This window comes from Colobus angolensis, unplaced genomic scaffold (genome assembly GCF_000951035.1).
Source record: "Colobus angolensis palliatus isolate OR3802 unplaced genomic scaffold, Cang.pa_1.0 Scaffold110, whole genome shotgun sequence".
NCBI lineage: Eukaryota > Metazoa > Chordata > Mammalia > Primates > Cercopithecidae > Colobus > Colobus angolensis.
In genome coordinates, this window is record NW_012112031.1 from 2,287,356 (window position 1) to 2,300,513 (window position 13,158).

Consider the following 13,158-nt stretch of genomic DNA (forward strand, 5'->3'; position numbering starts at 1 on the left):
GAGTTCAATACCAGCCTGGCCATGATGGTGAAACCCTGTCTCTACTAAAAATACAAAAATCAGCTGGGCATGGTGGTGCGTGCCTGTAATCCCAGCTACTCAGGAGGCTGAGGCAGGAGAATCACTTGACCCTGGGAGGCAGAGGTTGCAGTGAGCTGAGATCATGCCATTGCACTCCAGCCTGGGCAACAGAGCAAGACTCCGTCTCAAAAAAATAAAAATAAAAATAAAATAAAATAAAAATAAAAAGCTATAAATTTTTTTTTAATTAAAAAGAAAAAAAGCTTTGCCCTACTTAACCCAAACCATTGGCAATTTCCTCCAACAACCAAGACACAGAGAGACACTAGTATGTTTGAGTTCAACATGCCTAAGCGCATTGTCTAAAAGGATAGCCCTTCAACTTTTTAAGTCAGCAAACTGTGGGGTAAAAGATTCAGTCAACCTCCACCCTACCAAATTTAATGGATGGAATAGTGCTGCTTTTGCTCAGTTAACAATGCAGACATGACAAGTAAACAGTGAGAAATTCCAGAAACAAATTATATTTCCAGAATCCTAAGGTATATTATGGGAGATCAGCCGCCGACTACCTCCCAAGTACACACCATGGCACCAAACTGAATGTGGTTCTGCCAGAAGGCTCAGCCTCCTCTCTGCCCTCCAACTTTCTCACATTGGCCTCCAAATTACCACAGATTTAGGTGCCCTGTGAGCCCTCTGTTGTTTCACACCTTCTCTGTCTTTGCTCATGCTGTTACTTCTATTTGGAACACTCTCTTCCCAATCTGCTCAGTTAACTTTTCCAGGAAGCCTTCTGAATTCACGTTCCTCTCTCCTCACCCCAACCAATGCCTCTGCCAGGACTGGACCAAGAGCCTCTCTCTGTATCTCCACAGTCCACAATACATACCTCCCTCCTGGCATCCACCACAATACAGTCAACCCTCATTATTCATGGATTCTGCATTGTGAATTAACTTACTCGCTAAAACTTACTCATAACCCCAAAATCACTACTCATGATGCTTTCACAGTCATTCTTACACATGCACAGAGCAGCACAAAATTTGAGTCACCCAACGTGCATGTTCCTAGCTAACGAAGGTCAGAAAAAGCAACTCTCTACCTTTGTATTTCAGGTTATACTTTAAATAAGTGTCCTTGGCCGGGCGTGGTGGCTCACGCCTGTAATCCCAGCACTTCGGGAGGCCGAGGCAGGTGGATCATGAGGTCAAAAGATCGAGACCATCCTGGCTAATACAGTGAAACCCCATCTCTACTAAAAATACTAAAAATTAGCCAGGTGTGGTGGCGGGCGCCTCTAGTCCCAGCTACTTGTGAGGCTGAGGCAGGAGAATGGCGTGAACCCGGGAGGCGGAGGAGCTGAGATCGCACCACTGCACTCCAGCCTGGGGAACAGAGTGAAACTCTGTCTCCAAAAAAAAAAAAAAAAAAAGCGTCCTTTTCCTGGTGTATTTAGTATCACATTTCTGAGACTTTTGTTGGTGATTCTGTTGTCTAACATGCCCCCCCCCACACCATTGTGCCTGGGGAGTGTGATGAAGCATGTCTAGTATTCCTAAGTGCAAGAAGGCTGTGATGTGTTTTATGGGGAAAATGTGTATTAGACAAGCCTCGTTCAGCTATGAGTTACAGTGATGTCAGGCAGTGAGCTCAATGTTAATGAATCAACAATACATATTTAAAAACGTGTGTTTAAACAGAAACCCACATAAAACAAGGTTACATAACTGGCCGGGCGTGGTAGATCACGCCTGTAAACCCAGCACTTTGGGAGGCTGAGGCAGGTGGATCACGAGGTCAGGAGTTCCAGGCCAGCCTGGTAAACATAGTGAAACCCCATCTCTACTAAAATTACACAAATTAGCCAGGCATGGTGGTGCGTGCCCGTAGTCCCAGCTACTGAGGAGGCTAAGGCAGGAGAATCACTTGAGCCAGGGAGGCGGAGGTTGCAGCTAGCAGAGACTGCGCCATTGCACTCCAGTCCAGGCGACCATGTGAGACTTTGTCTCAAAAAATAAATAAATGAATAAATAAATAAATAAAAATCAGCCAGGTGCACGTCTATAATCCCAGCTACTCGGGAGGCTAAGGCACAAGAATCGCTTGAGCCCGGGAGGCGGAGGTTGCAGTGAACAGAGATCGTGCCACTGCACTCTACCCTGGGCAACAGAGTGAGACTCTGTCTCAAAAAAACCCCCCAAAAAACAAGGTTATATATTGATCAGTTGAATAAACTGTTATGACCAGAGGCTTGAAGGGATATAATTCTGTATTTCCCTTAGGAGCAATGATCCAGTATTCACTAATTCAGTGTTTGTGGTGAATTTATAGAATTTATAGAACATAACCATTGCAAATAACAAGAATCAATTGTATACTGTATTCTATTTATGTAACCATTTCTTCCACTAGAACAAAAGTTGGCAAACTAGGTCCACAGGCCAAATTCAATCCATCATCTGTCTTTGTAAATAAAGTTTTAATGGAATACAGCCATGCTCATTCATTTACATATTGTCCATGGCTACTTTGGTGGTGCAACAGTAAAGGTGAGTGGTGGCAACAGAGAACATATGGCCTACAAAGTAATTTACTATCTGGCCTTTCAAAGAAAAAGTTTGCTGACCTATACACTAGACTACACAATCAGAGAAAATAACAATAGTGTATTCATCCTTACAATCCTAGCACAAAACTGGCACAACAGAACGGGTAAACTTTAGTCTGCTTAAGCACTGAGCCCAAAACACAGTCTTCTACTCCAAAAACTCAAGGGCAACTGCATTAAGTTCTCCAGACCTGAACATGTCCTGAAAAAAAGACATTATGCAAAGAAATAAATAAAATAGATAATGATATGTAACAGAAGAAGAGCAAAAGGAGACAGACCAAGGTAAACAAACTCATTTGTTGGGTGAAACAGGAGAGAAAAAGGAAAACAGATAGACACATATTACATTCTATTTGGATAATAGAGATTAGGAGCTTCTATGGTGTAGTGCAGACAGAACCACAAAACATTCAGAGAGACCAAGGAGAAGGAAGGTTTGACAAGAGCTTGGCCAAATATACAATGGCATTTATCTTGTTTAAAGACATATTTTCTACAATCAGCACCAAGCATGTTGCAGGAAGAGTCACAGTGGGTTGGAGAAAATGCTGGGAATGGTAAACCAAATCATTCCAGGACAGGAATGATTTCCTCAAGTTTCAGAGACAAACACCCATTGGCCACATGCAGTGGCTCAGACCTGTATTCCTAACACTTTGGAAGGCTGAGAGGCGAGGACTGCTCGAGCCTAGGAGTTTGAGACCATACCAGGCAACATAGCAAGACCTTGTCTCTATGTATTTAGCTGAGCATAATGGATGGAATAGGCATAAAAAAGCATGGGCAAAAAAAAAAAAATAGGCATGAGCATAGAAAAGGTAGAAACCTAATTATGTGCGTTCCTATCTTTTTTATTATGAATAAGTTTTTTAAGGGTTGTGCTCCTTCCTACCTATATAAAGAATACAAGCCGGGCACGGTGGCTCACGCCTGCAATCCCAGCACTTTGGGAGGCCAAAGTGGGTGGATCACTTGAGGTCAGGAGTTCAATACCAGCCTGGCCATGATGGTGAAACCCTGTCTCTACTAAAAATACAAAAATCAGCTGGGCATGGTGGTGCGTGCCTGTAATCCCAGTAACTCAGGAGGCTGAGGCTGGAGAATCACTTGAACCCAGGAAGTGGAGGCTGCAGAGAGCCGAAATCACACTGCTGCACTCCAGCCTGGGAGACAGAGAGAGACTCTGTCACAAAACAAAACAAAAGGAAAAAAAGTCTATCAGTCTATCATCTATCAACCACTCCCAATCCTATATGCTTTCTTCCCCAGCAGACAGACATGTATTACATTCTATTCAAGATGCTGATAATAAAAGAATCAGATCTAAAAAATCCTCAGCATTTCTATCAGAGACGCTTTTCAGTGTGAAAATGATTTCTGATGCTGTAATTTAATATCCTTAATTAACTCCCTGTCAGCAACAATTCATTTGACAAGCAGTATCCCGTTTCTAAAGGGAGACGAAGAACAGCAGAAGATATAGCCGCTAACTAAAGAATGCCCAGAACCCTGGCAACACGGATTTGGAGGGGCCTGGGTGGCAGGTGGAAGAGTTGAAATGTGAATGTCAATAGGATGCTACTTGCACTTGAGGCTGGCAGTCCCTCCCCAGGCTGGATGTTCAACCCAAACCACATCTCAAGACTAAAAACCAACAACCCACAAGCTAACCTCCTGCAACCATTCAGAGAGAAAAGATCCAAAGCAAATGCTTGGCAGAGAACAAACCAGTTGGGATGTTACCACTGTTACTAACCACCACCTGAAGCCAAACTTTGTTTACTCATGAATCTAAATTTAAGTAGTCTGTGCTAGAAATTCTCTAGGAGTTGTCAAAGGAACAATTCCAATTAAGGCTAATCACCCAGTTCTGCTATAATGTTCATTTTGAGAATGAGAATTTGTTTCATTGCTATAAATATATAAATGAACAATCTGGGCATAACACAAACTCTGTCTTTGCTTATGTGTGATTTTGTTTACAAGAAACACCAGGTGAACACAGAGAACTGCATCCAGCTGAATCAAGCTGCATAGGAATACACAAAACATACACATGCACACACCCCAAACATCTACAGCTAGCCCAGTTCACCGCATGATCATGTGTGATGAGCCACGCCTATCCACATTTGCTGTTACGACTGTCCAGCAAATGTTTTTTTGTTTTTGTTTTTGAGACAGAGTTTTGCCCTTGTTGCCAGGCTGGAGTGCAATTTTGCGATCTTGGCTCACTACAACTTCCACTTTCCAGGTTCAAGCGATTCTCCCGCCTCAGCCTCCCAAGTAGCTGGGACTGCAGACATATGTCACCATACTCAACTTATTTTTTGTGTTTTTAGTAGAGAAAAGGTTTCACTATGTTCACTGTCAGGCTGGTCTCGTACTTCTGACCTCAGGTGATCCACCCACCTCGGCCTCCCAAAGTGCTGGGATCACAGGCATGAGCCACTGCACCTGGCCTCTGTCCATCAAATTTTAAGTAACCCTCCTTCTACGACTTCACAATAACTCACAAGCTGTAACCCTTTCCAAGTCCACTTCCACATGTCAACTTTATATCTTTTTTTTTTTTTTTTGGAGACGGAGTTTCACTCTTGTTGTTCAGGCTAGAGTGCAATGGCATAATCTCGGCTCACAGCAACCTCGACCTCCCGGGTTTAAGCGATTCTCCTGCCTTAGCCTCTTGAGTAGCTGCGATTACAGGCATATCCACCACATCTGGCTCATTTTGTATTTTTAGTAGAGACGGGGTTTCTCCATTTTAGTCAGGCTGGTCTCGAACTCCCAACCTCAGGTGATCCACCCACCTCGGCCTCCCAAAGTGTTGGGATTACAGGCGTGAGCCACTGCGCCCAGCCAACTTTATGTCTTTTTCAAGGTAAAGTGCTATGTTTAATGTAGTATTTACATATTTATTTTTATTTATTTATTTATTTATTTATTTTTGAGGCGGAGTCTCGCTCTGTCACCCAGGCTGGAGTGCAGTGACGCGATCTCTCAGCTCACTGCAAGCTCCGCCTCCAGGGTTCACGCCATTCTCCTGCCTCAGACTCCCGAGTAGCTGGGACTGCAGGCACCTGCCACCACACCCGGCTAACTTTTCATATTTTTAGTAGAGATGCGGCTTCACCGTGTTAGCCAGGATGGTCTCAATCTCCTGACCTCATGATATACCTGCCTCAGTCTCCCAAAGTGCTGGGATTACAGGCCACTGGGCCCGGCCATACGTACATATTTCTTAACTATTTCACGTGTATAAAATTGTACAACAGTTTTAAATCAGGTTCCTATCTTTTTCACTATGTCACTGTGAAAGTTTTTTGAGGGTAGTGCTCCTAATTCCATTTTCTGCACAAGCCCTGTGGTTTTTATTGCATGATTTTGCATAGCACAGTAATTTTTAGGAATGTATATACTACATTATAGCAGGAATAATTTATGTCCAAATAATAACTTTAAAAAGTTGCAGACTGTTATATATAGTACTATCCCCCTTTTTGTTAAAAAATGTATTTCAGCCAGGCTTGGTGGCTCACGCCTATAATCTAAACATTTTGTGAGGCAAAGGTGGGAGGATCACTTGAGCCTAAAAGTTTGAGACCAGCCTGAGCAACATAACGAAATCCCATCTCTACAAAATGTTTTTAAAAAATTAGCCAGGCATGGTGGCGCATGCTTGCGGTCCCAGCTACTCAGGAGCCTGAGGCAGGAGGATCACTTGAGCCCAAGAAATAGAAGCTCAAGTGGGCCATGACCATGACACTGCACCCCAGCTTGGGAAACAGAGGGAGATCCTGTCTCTCAAAAAAAATTTTGAAATGCATTTCATGTTTTTATAGGTATGTGTATACATGTATATACTTATAAATGCTTAGAAAAAGATCTGGAAGGACATCAATCAGTTAACAATGATGTCTCTGAAGGAAAGAATACAAGTGACTACCACTTTAAACTAAATACACTGTTTTTTTTCAAGACAAAGTCTTCTTCTGTCACCCAGGCTGGAGCGCAATGGTGCAATCTTGGCTCACTGCAACCTACGCCTCCCGGGTCCAAGCGATTCTCTCGCATCAGCCTCCCGAGTAGCTGGGACTACAGGCAGACACCACTATATTGGGGTAATTTTTTTGTATTTTTAATAGAGAGAGGGTTTTACCATGTTGGCCAGGCTGGTCTCAAACTCCTGACCTCAGGTGATTTGCCCGCCTCAGCCTCCCAAAGTGCTGGCATTACAGGCATAAGCCACCGCACCCAGCCTAAACTATACATACATTTCTGTTTAGAGACAATGAATTTTACTAGTTATGCAACCTGAAAGTTCCTTTTAAAACAAAATAAATTTGTTCCAGTACTAGAAGTATTGGAAAGAGTGATCATTATAGAAATCCAATTATATCATCCCTCTGCTTAAAATCCTTAGTACCTAAATGACTAATGTTTGATGTTATGGATATTCTGCATACCTTGATTTAATCATTACACATTCTATGCACGTATAAAAATATCACATGTAGCCCATAAATATGTACAATTATTATATATCGATTTTCAAACATGACCAACACAACTCCAAAAATATTAAAAACCCTCAATATCTACAGCCAAACCTCAAAATATTTATGAAGGACCTGGCCCCTGCTACCTTCTCTAGCCTCATCCCTTGCTGCTCTTCCCCTCATTTGTGTATCAACTAGAATCTTCCACGTGCAGACACTGGGTACAAAGAAGTGAGCACACCAGATGTGACTCTACTCTCACAGAGCCTTCAATCTAGCAAGGTAAAGATCTTCACAAAACTACACTTAAAAGCACTTACACCAGAAATGTGGTATTACAAAGGCGAAATGGCCAGTTTCAGGGATCAGGAAACACTTCCTTGGAAACATGACATTTAGGCTGAGACCTGAAGGGTAAGAAAGAAAGTGACTGATAAAGTCAGAAATACCAGTGAGAGTTAAGTGCATCGCTGGCAGAGAGATGTACAACAGCCAGGAGCCAGAAAAGGGCTTGAATCCTTCAAGGAAGAAGCCAGTGTGGCTGGAACACAGTTAACAAAGGAAGGTAAAAAGGTATGAAAAGTATAAGATATCATACAAGCAGGAGCCAGATCATGAGGGGCCCAGTGCACTATGTCGAGGATTTTAGACCTGATTATAAGAGCAAACAGAAATAACTAAACACTTTCAAGAAGGGAGTGGCAAGATCAGAAATGGGTATTTGGAAGTTCATTCATATGGGTTACTGTCTAAAAAGAAAGGCCAGAAAAGGACCAGAAATAAATCTGAAAAGACCATTAGGGACTTCTTTCAATAGTATATGGATTACTGAAATGGTGATAGCTTGAACTACTATGGCAGCAATGAGAAAGGAGAGAAGTGGATGGCTTCAAGTTACGATTAGGAAGTGGATTCAACACTATCCACCTTCTAATAACCAGGTGGTACTGACTGGATGTGGAACAGAGGAAAGGAACATGTCAAGCATGACTCAAGTCACTCACAGGAGAACTTCTCACACTCTAGACTCCAACCATTCTGAACCACTCACAGTTCCCAAAGCCTCCATGCCTCATCCACGTTTTCATGCCTCCATGTAGAAATGCGCTTATGTCATCTTTAAGCTGCAAAATGCGGCCTCGCCCCAGCCTTCCCTAACCATGACTGCATTAGGTGTTCCAACTGCATGCTCCCACAGCCTCTCATGCTTGCCTTTATCACAGTACTGACCACACGGAACTATAACGACACATCTATGTCTTCCTCACATGAACAAGTGCTCTTTGAGGTTAAAAATCATTTTTGGTTATTTTAATTTCTGTATCCTCAATGCTTACTTCTTATCAATGTGTGTGTTCCAAGGAACAGAGAAAGCAAGCTGAGCTCCTGGGACCTACTGTGAGGGAAAAAAAAATATAGGAAGCCAACTTGGGCCTGAGAAAGCAGGTGAAAATGGCAGTGTGGTTTCCTGGCTAGATAAATGAAAAGTTATGAAACTGCAGATTTCTTTTCTTCTTCTTTTTTTTTTTTGAGACAAAGTCTCACTTCTTTGCCCAGGCTGGAGCGCAGTGGAACAATCTCGGCTCACTGCAACCTCCGCCTCCTGGGTTCAAACAACTGTCCTGCCTCAGCCTCCCGAATAGCTGGGATTACAGGAGTGCGCCGCCACACTCAGCTCATTTTTTTGTAGAGACAGGGTTTCACCATGTTGGCCAGGCTGGTCTCGAACTCCTGACCTCAAGTGATCCATGTGCCTCGGCCTCCTAAAGTGCTGGGATTATAGGCGTGAGCCATCGCGCCAGGCCAGAAACTGCAGATTTCTTCAAGGGCTGGTAGCCTAAAACAAAAAGCCCAAACTCAAAGATTTAAATTTAAAGATGATTAAGGGAAATAATTACCCAAGGATGATGTATAAGCTGAAAATATATAAATAGCTTCATCAAGTTTAGAAAACAAATTAAATTATATTCTATCTACAAGTTTTTACCAAAACTATATTCATATATTATTTGTATATTTAGAAATAAAATGGGACAGACATGATACCTCATGCCTGTAATCCCAGATCTTTGGCAGGCCACAGGAGGACTGCTTGAGGCCAGGAGTTTGAGACCAGCCTGGGCAACATGGCAAGTCTCTATCTCTACAAAAAAGGAGCTGGGTGTGGTGGCACGTGCCTATAGTCCTAGCAACTCAGGAGGCTGAGGCAGGAAGATCACTGGAACTCAGGAGTCTGATCGCATCACTGCACTCCGGCCTGAGCAACAGAGACCGACCCTGTTTGTGATTGTATTCATTCATTTTTTGGAAGGCAGGTTCTCACATATCACTCAGGCTGGAGTGCAGTGGTGCAGCCTTGACGCTCTTGGGCTCATTCTTGACCTTTTTTTTTTTTTTTTTTTGAGACAGGGTCTTGCTCTGGCACCTAGGCTGGATCATAGCTCTCAACAGCCTTGAACTCCTGGACTCAAGCAATCCTCCTGCCACAGGCTCTTGAGTAGCTAGGAGTAGAGGCCCGCGTCACCATGCCCAGCTAATTTTGAAAATTTTTTTGTAGAGACAGAAGCCTCGTTTTGTTGCCCAGGCTGGTACTGAATTCCTGGGCTCCAGCGATCCTCCTGCCTTGGCCTCCCAAAGTGCTGGGATTACAGATGGCAGCCACCACACTGGACCTTGACTCTCTCTTCTCCCTGAGCTCCCCATGTTCAACCAAGTCTTTTGGATTCTACTGTAATAATATGGCTTGTGTCTGTTCACTTCTTCCCACCTCCAAAGCCATTTCTTGGTTCAAGTCTTTTTCATATCTCACTTGGAACTACTGTAGCACCCTCCTTGTCTCCTATTTCCAGTCTTACTCTTCTCCAAACATTTTACAAAGCGGCCAGGGTTGTATTTCTGAAGGACAGATGTTATTCCCCTATTTAAAGCATCCAATAGCTCCCAACTATTTTCAGGATAAAGCCAAATAATTTATCGTATGACCCTTCAACATCTAGCCCCAGCTTATACCACCCACTGGGTGAATTTTACCCTTAAGGCACAATGAACCAGCCACTGCAATTTTCCACCTACTGTGCTCTCTCTCCCCCCGCCTCAGCCCTTTGCATATGCTATTTCCTTTGCCTAGGAATCCTTTATCACCTCCCTTTTCCTTCTTGAGCCAACTCCTACTTGTTTTTTATACTTCACCTGACCAATGGCTGCTTCGGCCCCATGGCTACGTGCTCTCATATACCGGGTGTGTACCCCAAAACAAAATTAATTACACTATAATTGCCTATTCAGTCTCTTGCATCCCCCACTAGAATGCACTGAGACAGCAAGAGATCTTGTCCACTGTATCTTTAGTGATGGGCACACTGTCGAGAATTACTTACTAAGTCAATGAAGAGGAGGAATCCTCTAAACAAGCCTGTGATTTTCTACTGTCATTTCTCCTGGCGTAAAGGAAAAAGTCTCCACCCAAGAGTTATAAGAGGATATCCCAGAGAAGGCTGATCACAAATCACACTAACCAACCTATCCATGCTCCTTTAGCTCATTCTCAGAACATAAGGTCAACCAAGAGGAAAAAATAAGTACAAAATCCCACATAGAATCCTAAAGCATCATGTTGATGACACTGAACAAAAAGCAGCCAAAATAACAAAAACAAAACAAACAAAAAAAATTCGAATCCTACTTTTACTAAATTCTGCAGTGACACACAGTGGTGAGAGACGGAAGTACATCATAAAGATGAAGCACCCATGAGAAGAGAAAAGATCATCAGGGAGCCTCAAGTGGTTTGTCTTCCTTGCAATCAGTGGGAAGTATCTGTGCTTCACAGCTGTATGAACCAGGGCACCCAGGCCTACTGAGCTAGTTTGGCTCATTGTATCACTTTCAGGAACTTACATCACTGGGACTCAGGCTGCCCAGCCCATTCTCTTGCTCAGAATCCTTCCCAGACTCAGTGCCCTGGGAAGACCGTGGATGGGATGGATGAATCCAGATCTCCAGGCGAGTGGTGTCATCTCCAACATGCCGGAAAGTAGACTTCTTTCCTTTCCGCCATTGGTCAGGGCTCAGTTCAAATTCTTCATGTTGCTTCTTTTCCATCTGTTCTGCCTATATAACATACAAACACATAAGCTCATGGCCGGGTGTGGCAGCTCACACCTGTAACCCCAGCACTTAAGAGACCCCAAGGCAGATAGATCACTCAAGGTCATGAGTTTGAGACCAGCCTGACCAAAATAGTGAAACCCCATCTCTATTAAAAATACAAAATGAGCTGGGTGTAGTGGCGCACACTTGTAATCCCAGCTACTTGGGACGCTGAGGCATGAGAATCACTTAAACCTGGGAGGTGGAGGTTGCAGTGGGCCGAGATCGCATCACTGCACTCCAGCCTGGGCAACAAGAGCGAAACTGTCTCAAAAACAAAAAACACACATCAGCTCAGACTCGCCTGAGATTCAGCTTTCAAAGAGAAAAGCCTCACCTCACCGGTATTTGTTTATTTGACGATAAAAAGACTGTACCACAGTCCCAAAGTAGCAGTGTCATCTGCTTTGTCTCATAAAAGTTATCAATTCTGTAGAGCATGTACATGTACATCCAATGGCCCCTGACAGCTCTCCTGAAGATCACAGTTTTGTCCTGCACAGGGCCTGACTGATCACCCCTCAGCACAGTCTGATGGGACCACTTAAGGACGCTATGAGTCATTCCCTGAGGACACAGAGACACTTAGCAATAATCGCACCTCAGATAAACCTCACCAGCTACGATCCTGCCACTGCACAGAGCCAGGACACACCGACACTCAGGGAAACGCACTATCCGAGGAAGGAAGGGTTCTGCCACGTCCCACTCACCTTCCGCTTGCTCTCTTCAAACAAGCTCATGAGACTCTCCTTGGCAGTCAGGATAGCGTTGCTGGCAGCTAAACTGCGCATATAGTAATAGACAGCATCAAGCTTCCTCCTCTGTGGAAAGAGGCCAGAGATATTCAGTCAACCAGTTCTCTTCCTAACTCCAGCAAGAGGCAGCTGACTCAGGAAATCCTACTATCTCTCCCAGCCTGTCTCCCAAACTGACAGGGATTCCAACAACAAAATCAGAAATGATATCCACGGGAGAAGCCATCGCAACTGCATCACAGATCTCTCCTCGCACGGTATTATATCTTATATGCAGAGGTGCTCCAAGAACCAAGAACTTGTAAGGAGAGAAAGGAATGAACAGTCTCTTAAAATACAAACAGAAATTACATCTTGTTCTTAGAGAAAGCATGATGTTCAACTCACTTCATATTTCCTATTCTTATCAAACAGTCAGTATGGTATAATGAAATCACGAAATTACAAGCCAGCCAGACCTTGGTCCAAATACTGGCTAATCCAGGAGTTGACTTGGAGACTTTGGACAAAAGTCTCCAAGGTTATTACATTATTATGTAATAATCTTCCTGAGCTCCCATATCCTCAACATTACAGTGGGAGTAATAATATCCAATGGAGGAGTATCCTCAGGCTTACGAAGAGTTGGCCACTATCTCACACTTAACAGTACTTAATCAATGATGTTGTCATTGTTATTGATAATATTTTAAAATAAATAATTAGTAGCTGAGTTGAACATTTTATGGATATTATTTAATAAATTCAGCAAGTCTATAAGCAATTAATAGGGAAAAGAAGAAGAAAAACAAAGTGGGTCAGAAAGAAGGAAAAAGGAAAACATTGAAACAAAGGTAGAAAGAATATCCAAAAGGCTTTCTAACTTTTTCTCCAACTTCATGTACATTTTCACTGTTTTCTACAACTGTTTCAAAACACATTTAAAATACTAGCTTCTCTGGCCGGGCGCGGTGGCTCAAGCCTGTAATCCCAGCACTTTGGGAGGCCGAGACAGGCGGATCACGAGGTCAGGAGACCGCGACCATCCTGGCTAACACGGTGAAACCCCGTCTCTACTAAAAAAATACAAAAAACTAGCCGGGCGAGGTGGCGGGTGCCTGTAGTCCCAGCTACT

The 13,158-nt window shown here is 43.4% G+C and overlaps 1 protein-coding gene across 1 annotated transcript in view; it reads right to left on the reverse strand.

Moving 5' to 3' along the window:
• The window catches only part of SMG6 (SMG6 nonsense mediated mRNA decay factor), a 262,067-nt gene that overhangs the window by 229,087 nt on the left and 19,822 nt on the right, over positions 1 to 13,158 (reverse strand). The window contains exons 7-8 of the mRNA XM_011956067.1: positions 12,000 to 12,110; positions 11,035 to 11,247 (exon numbers count right to left, since the gene is read on the reverse strand). Of these exons, the coding sequence (XP_011811457.1) occupies positions 11,035 to 11,247; positions 12,000 to 12,110 (324 nt within the window). The remainder of the gene's footprint in view (positions 1 to 11,034; positions 11,248 to 11,999; positions 12,111 to 13,158) is intronic.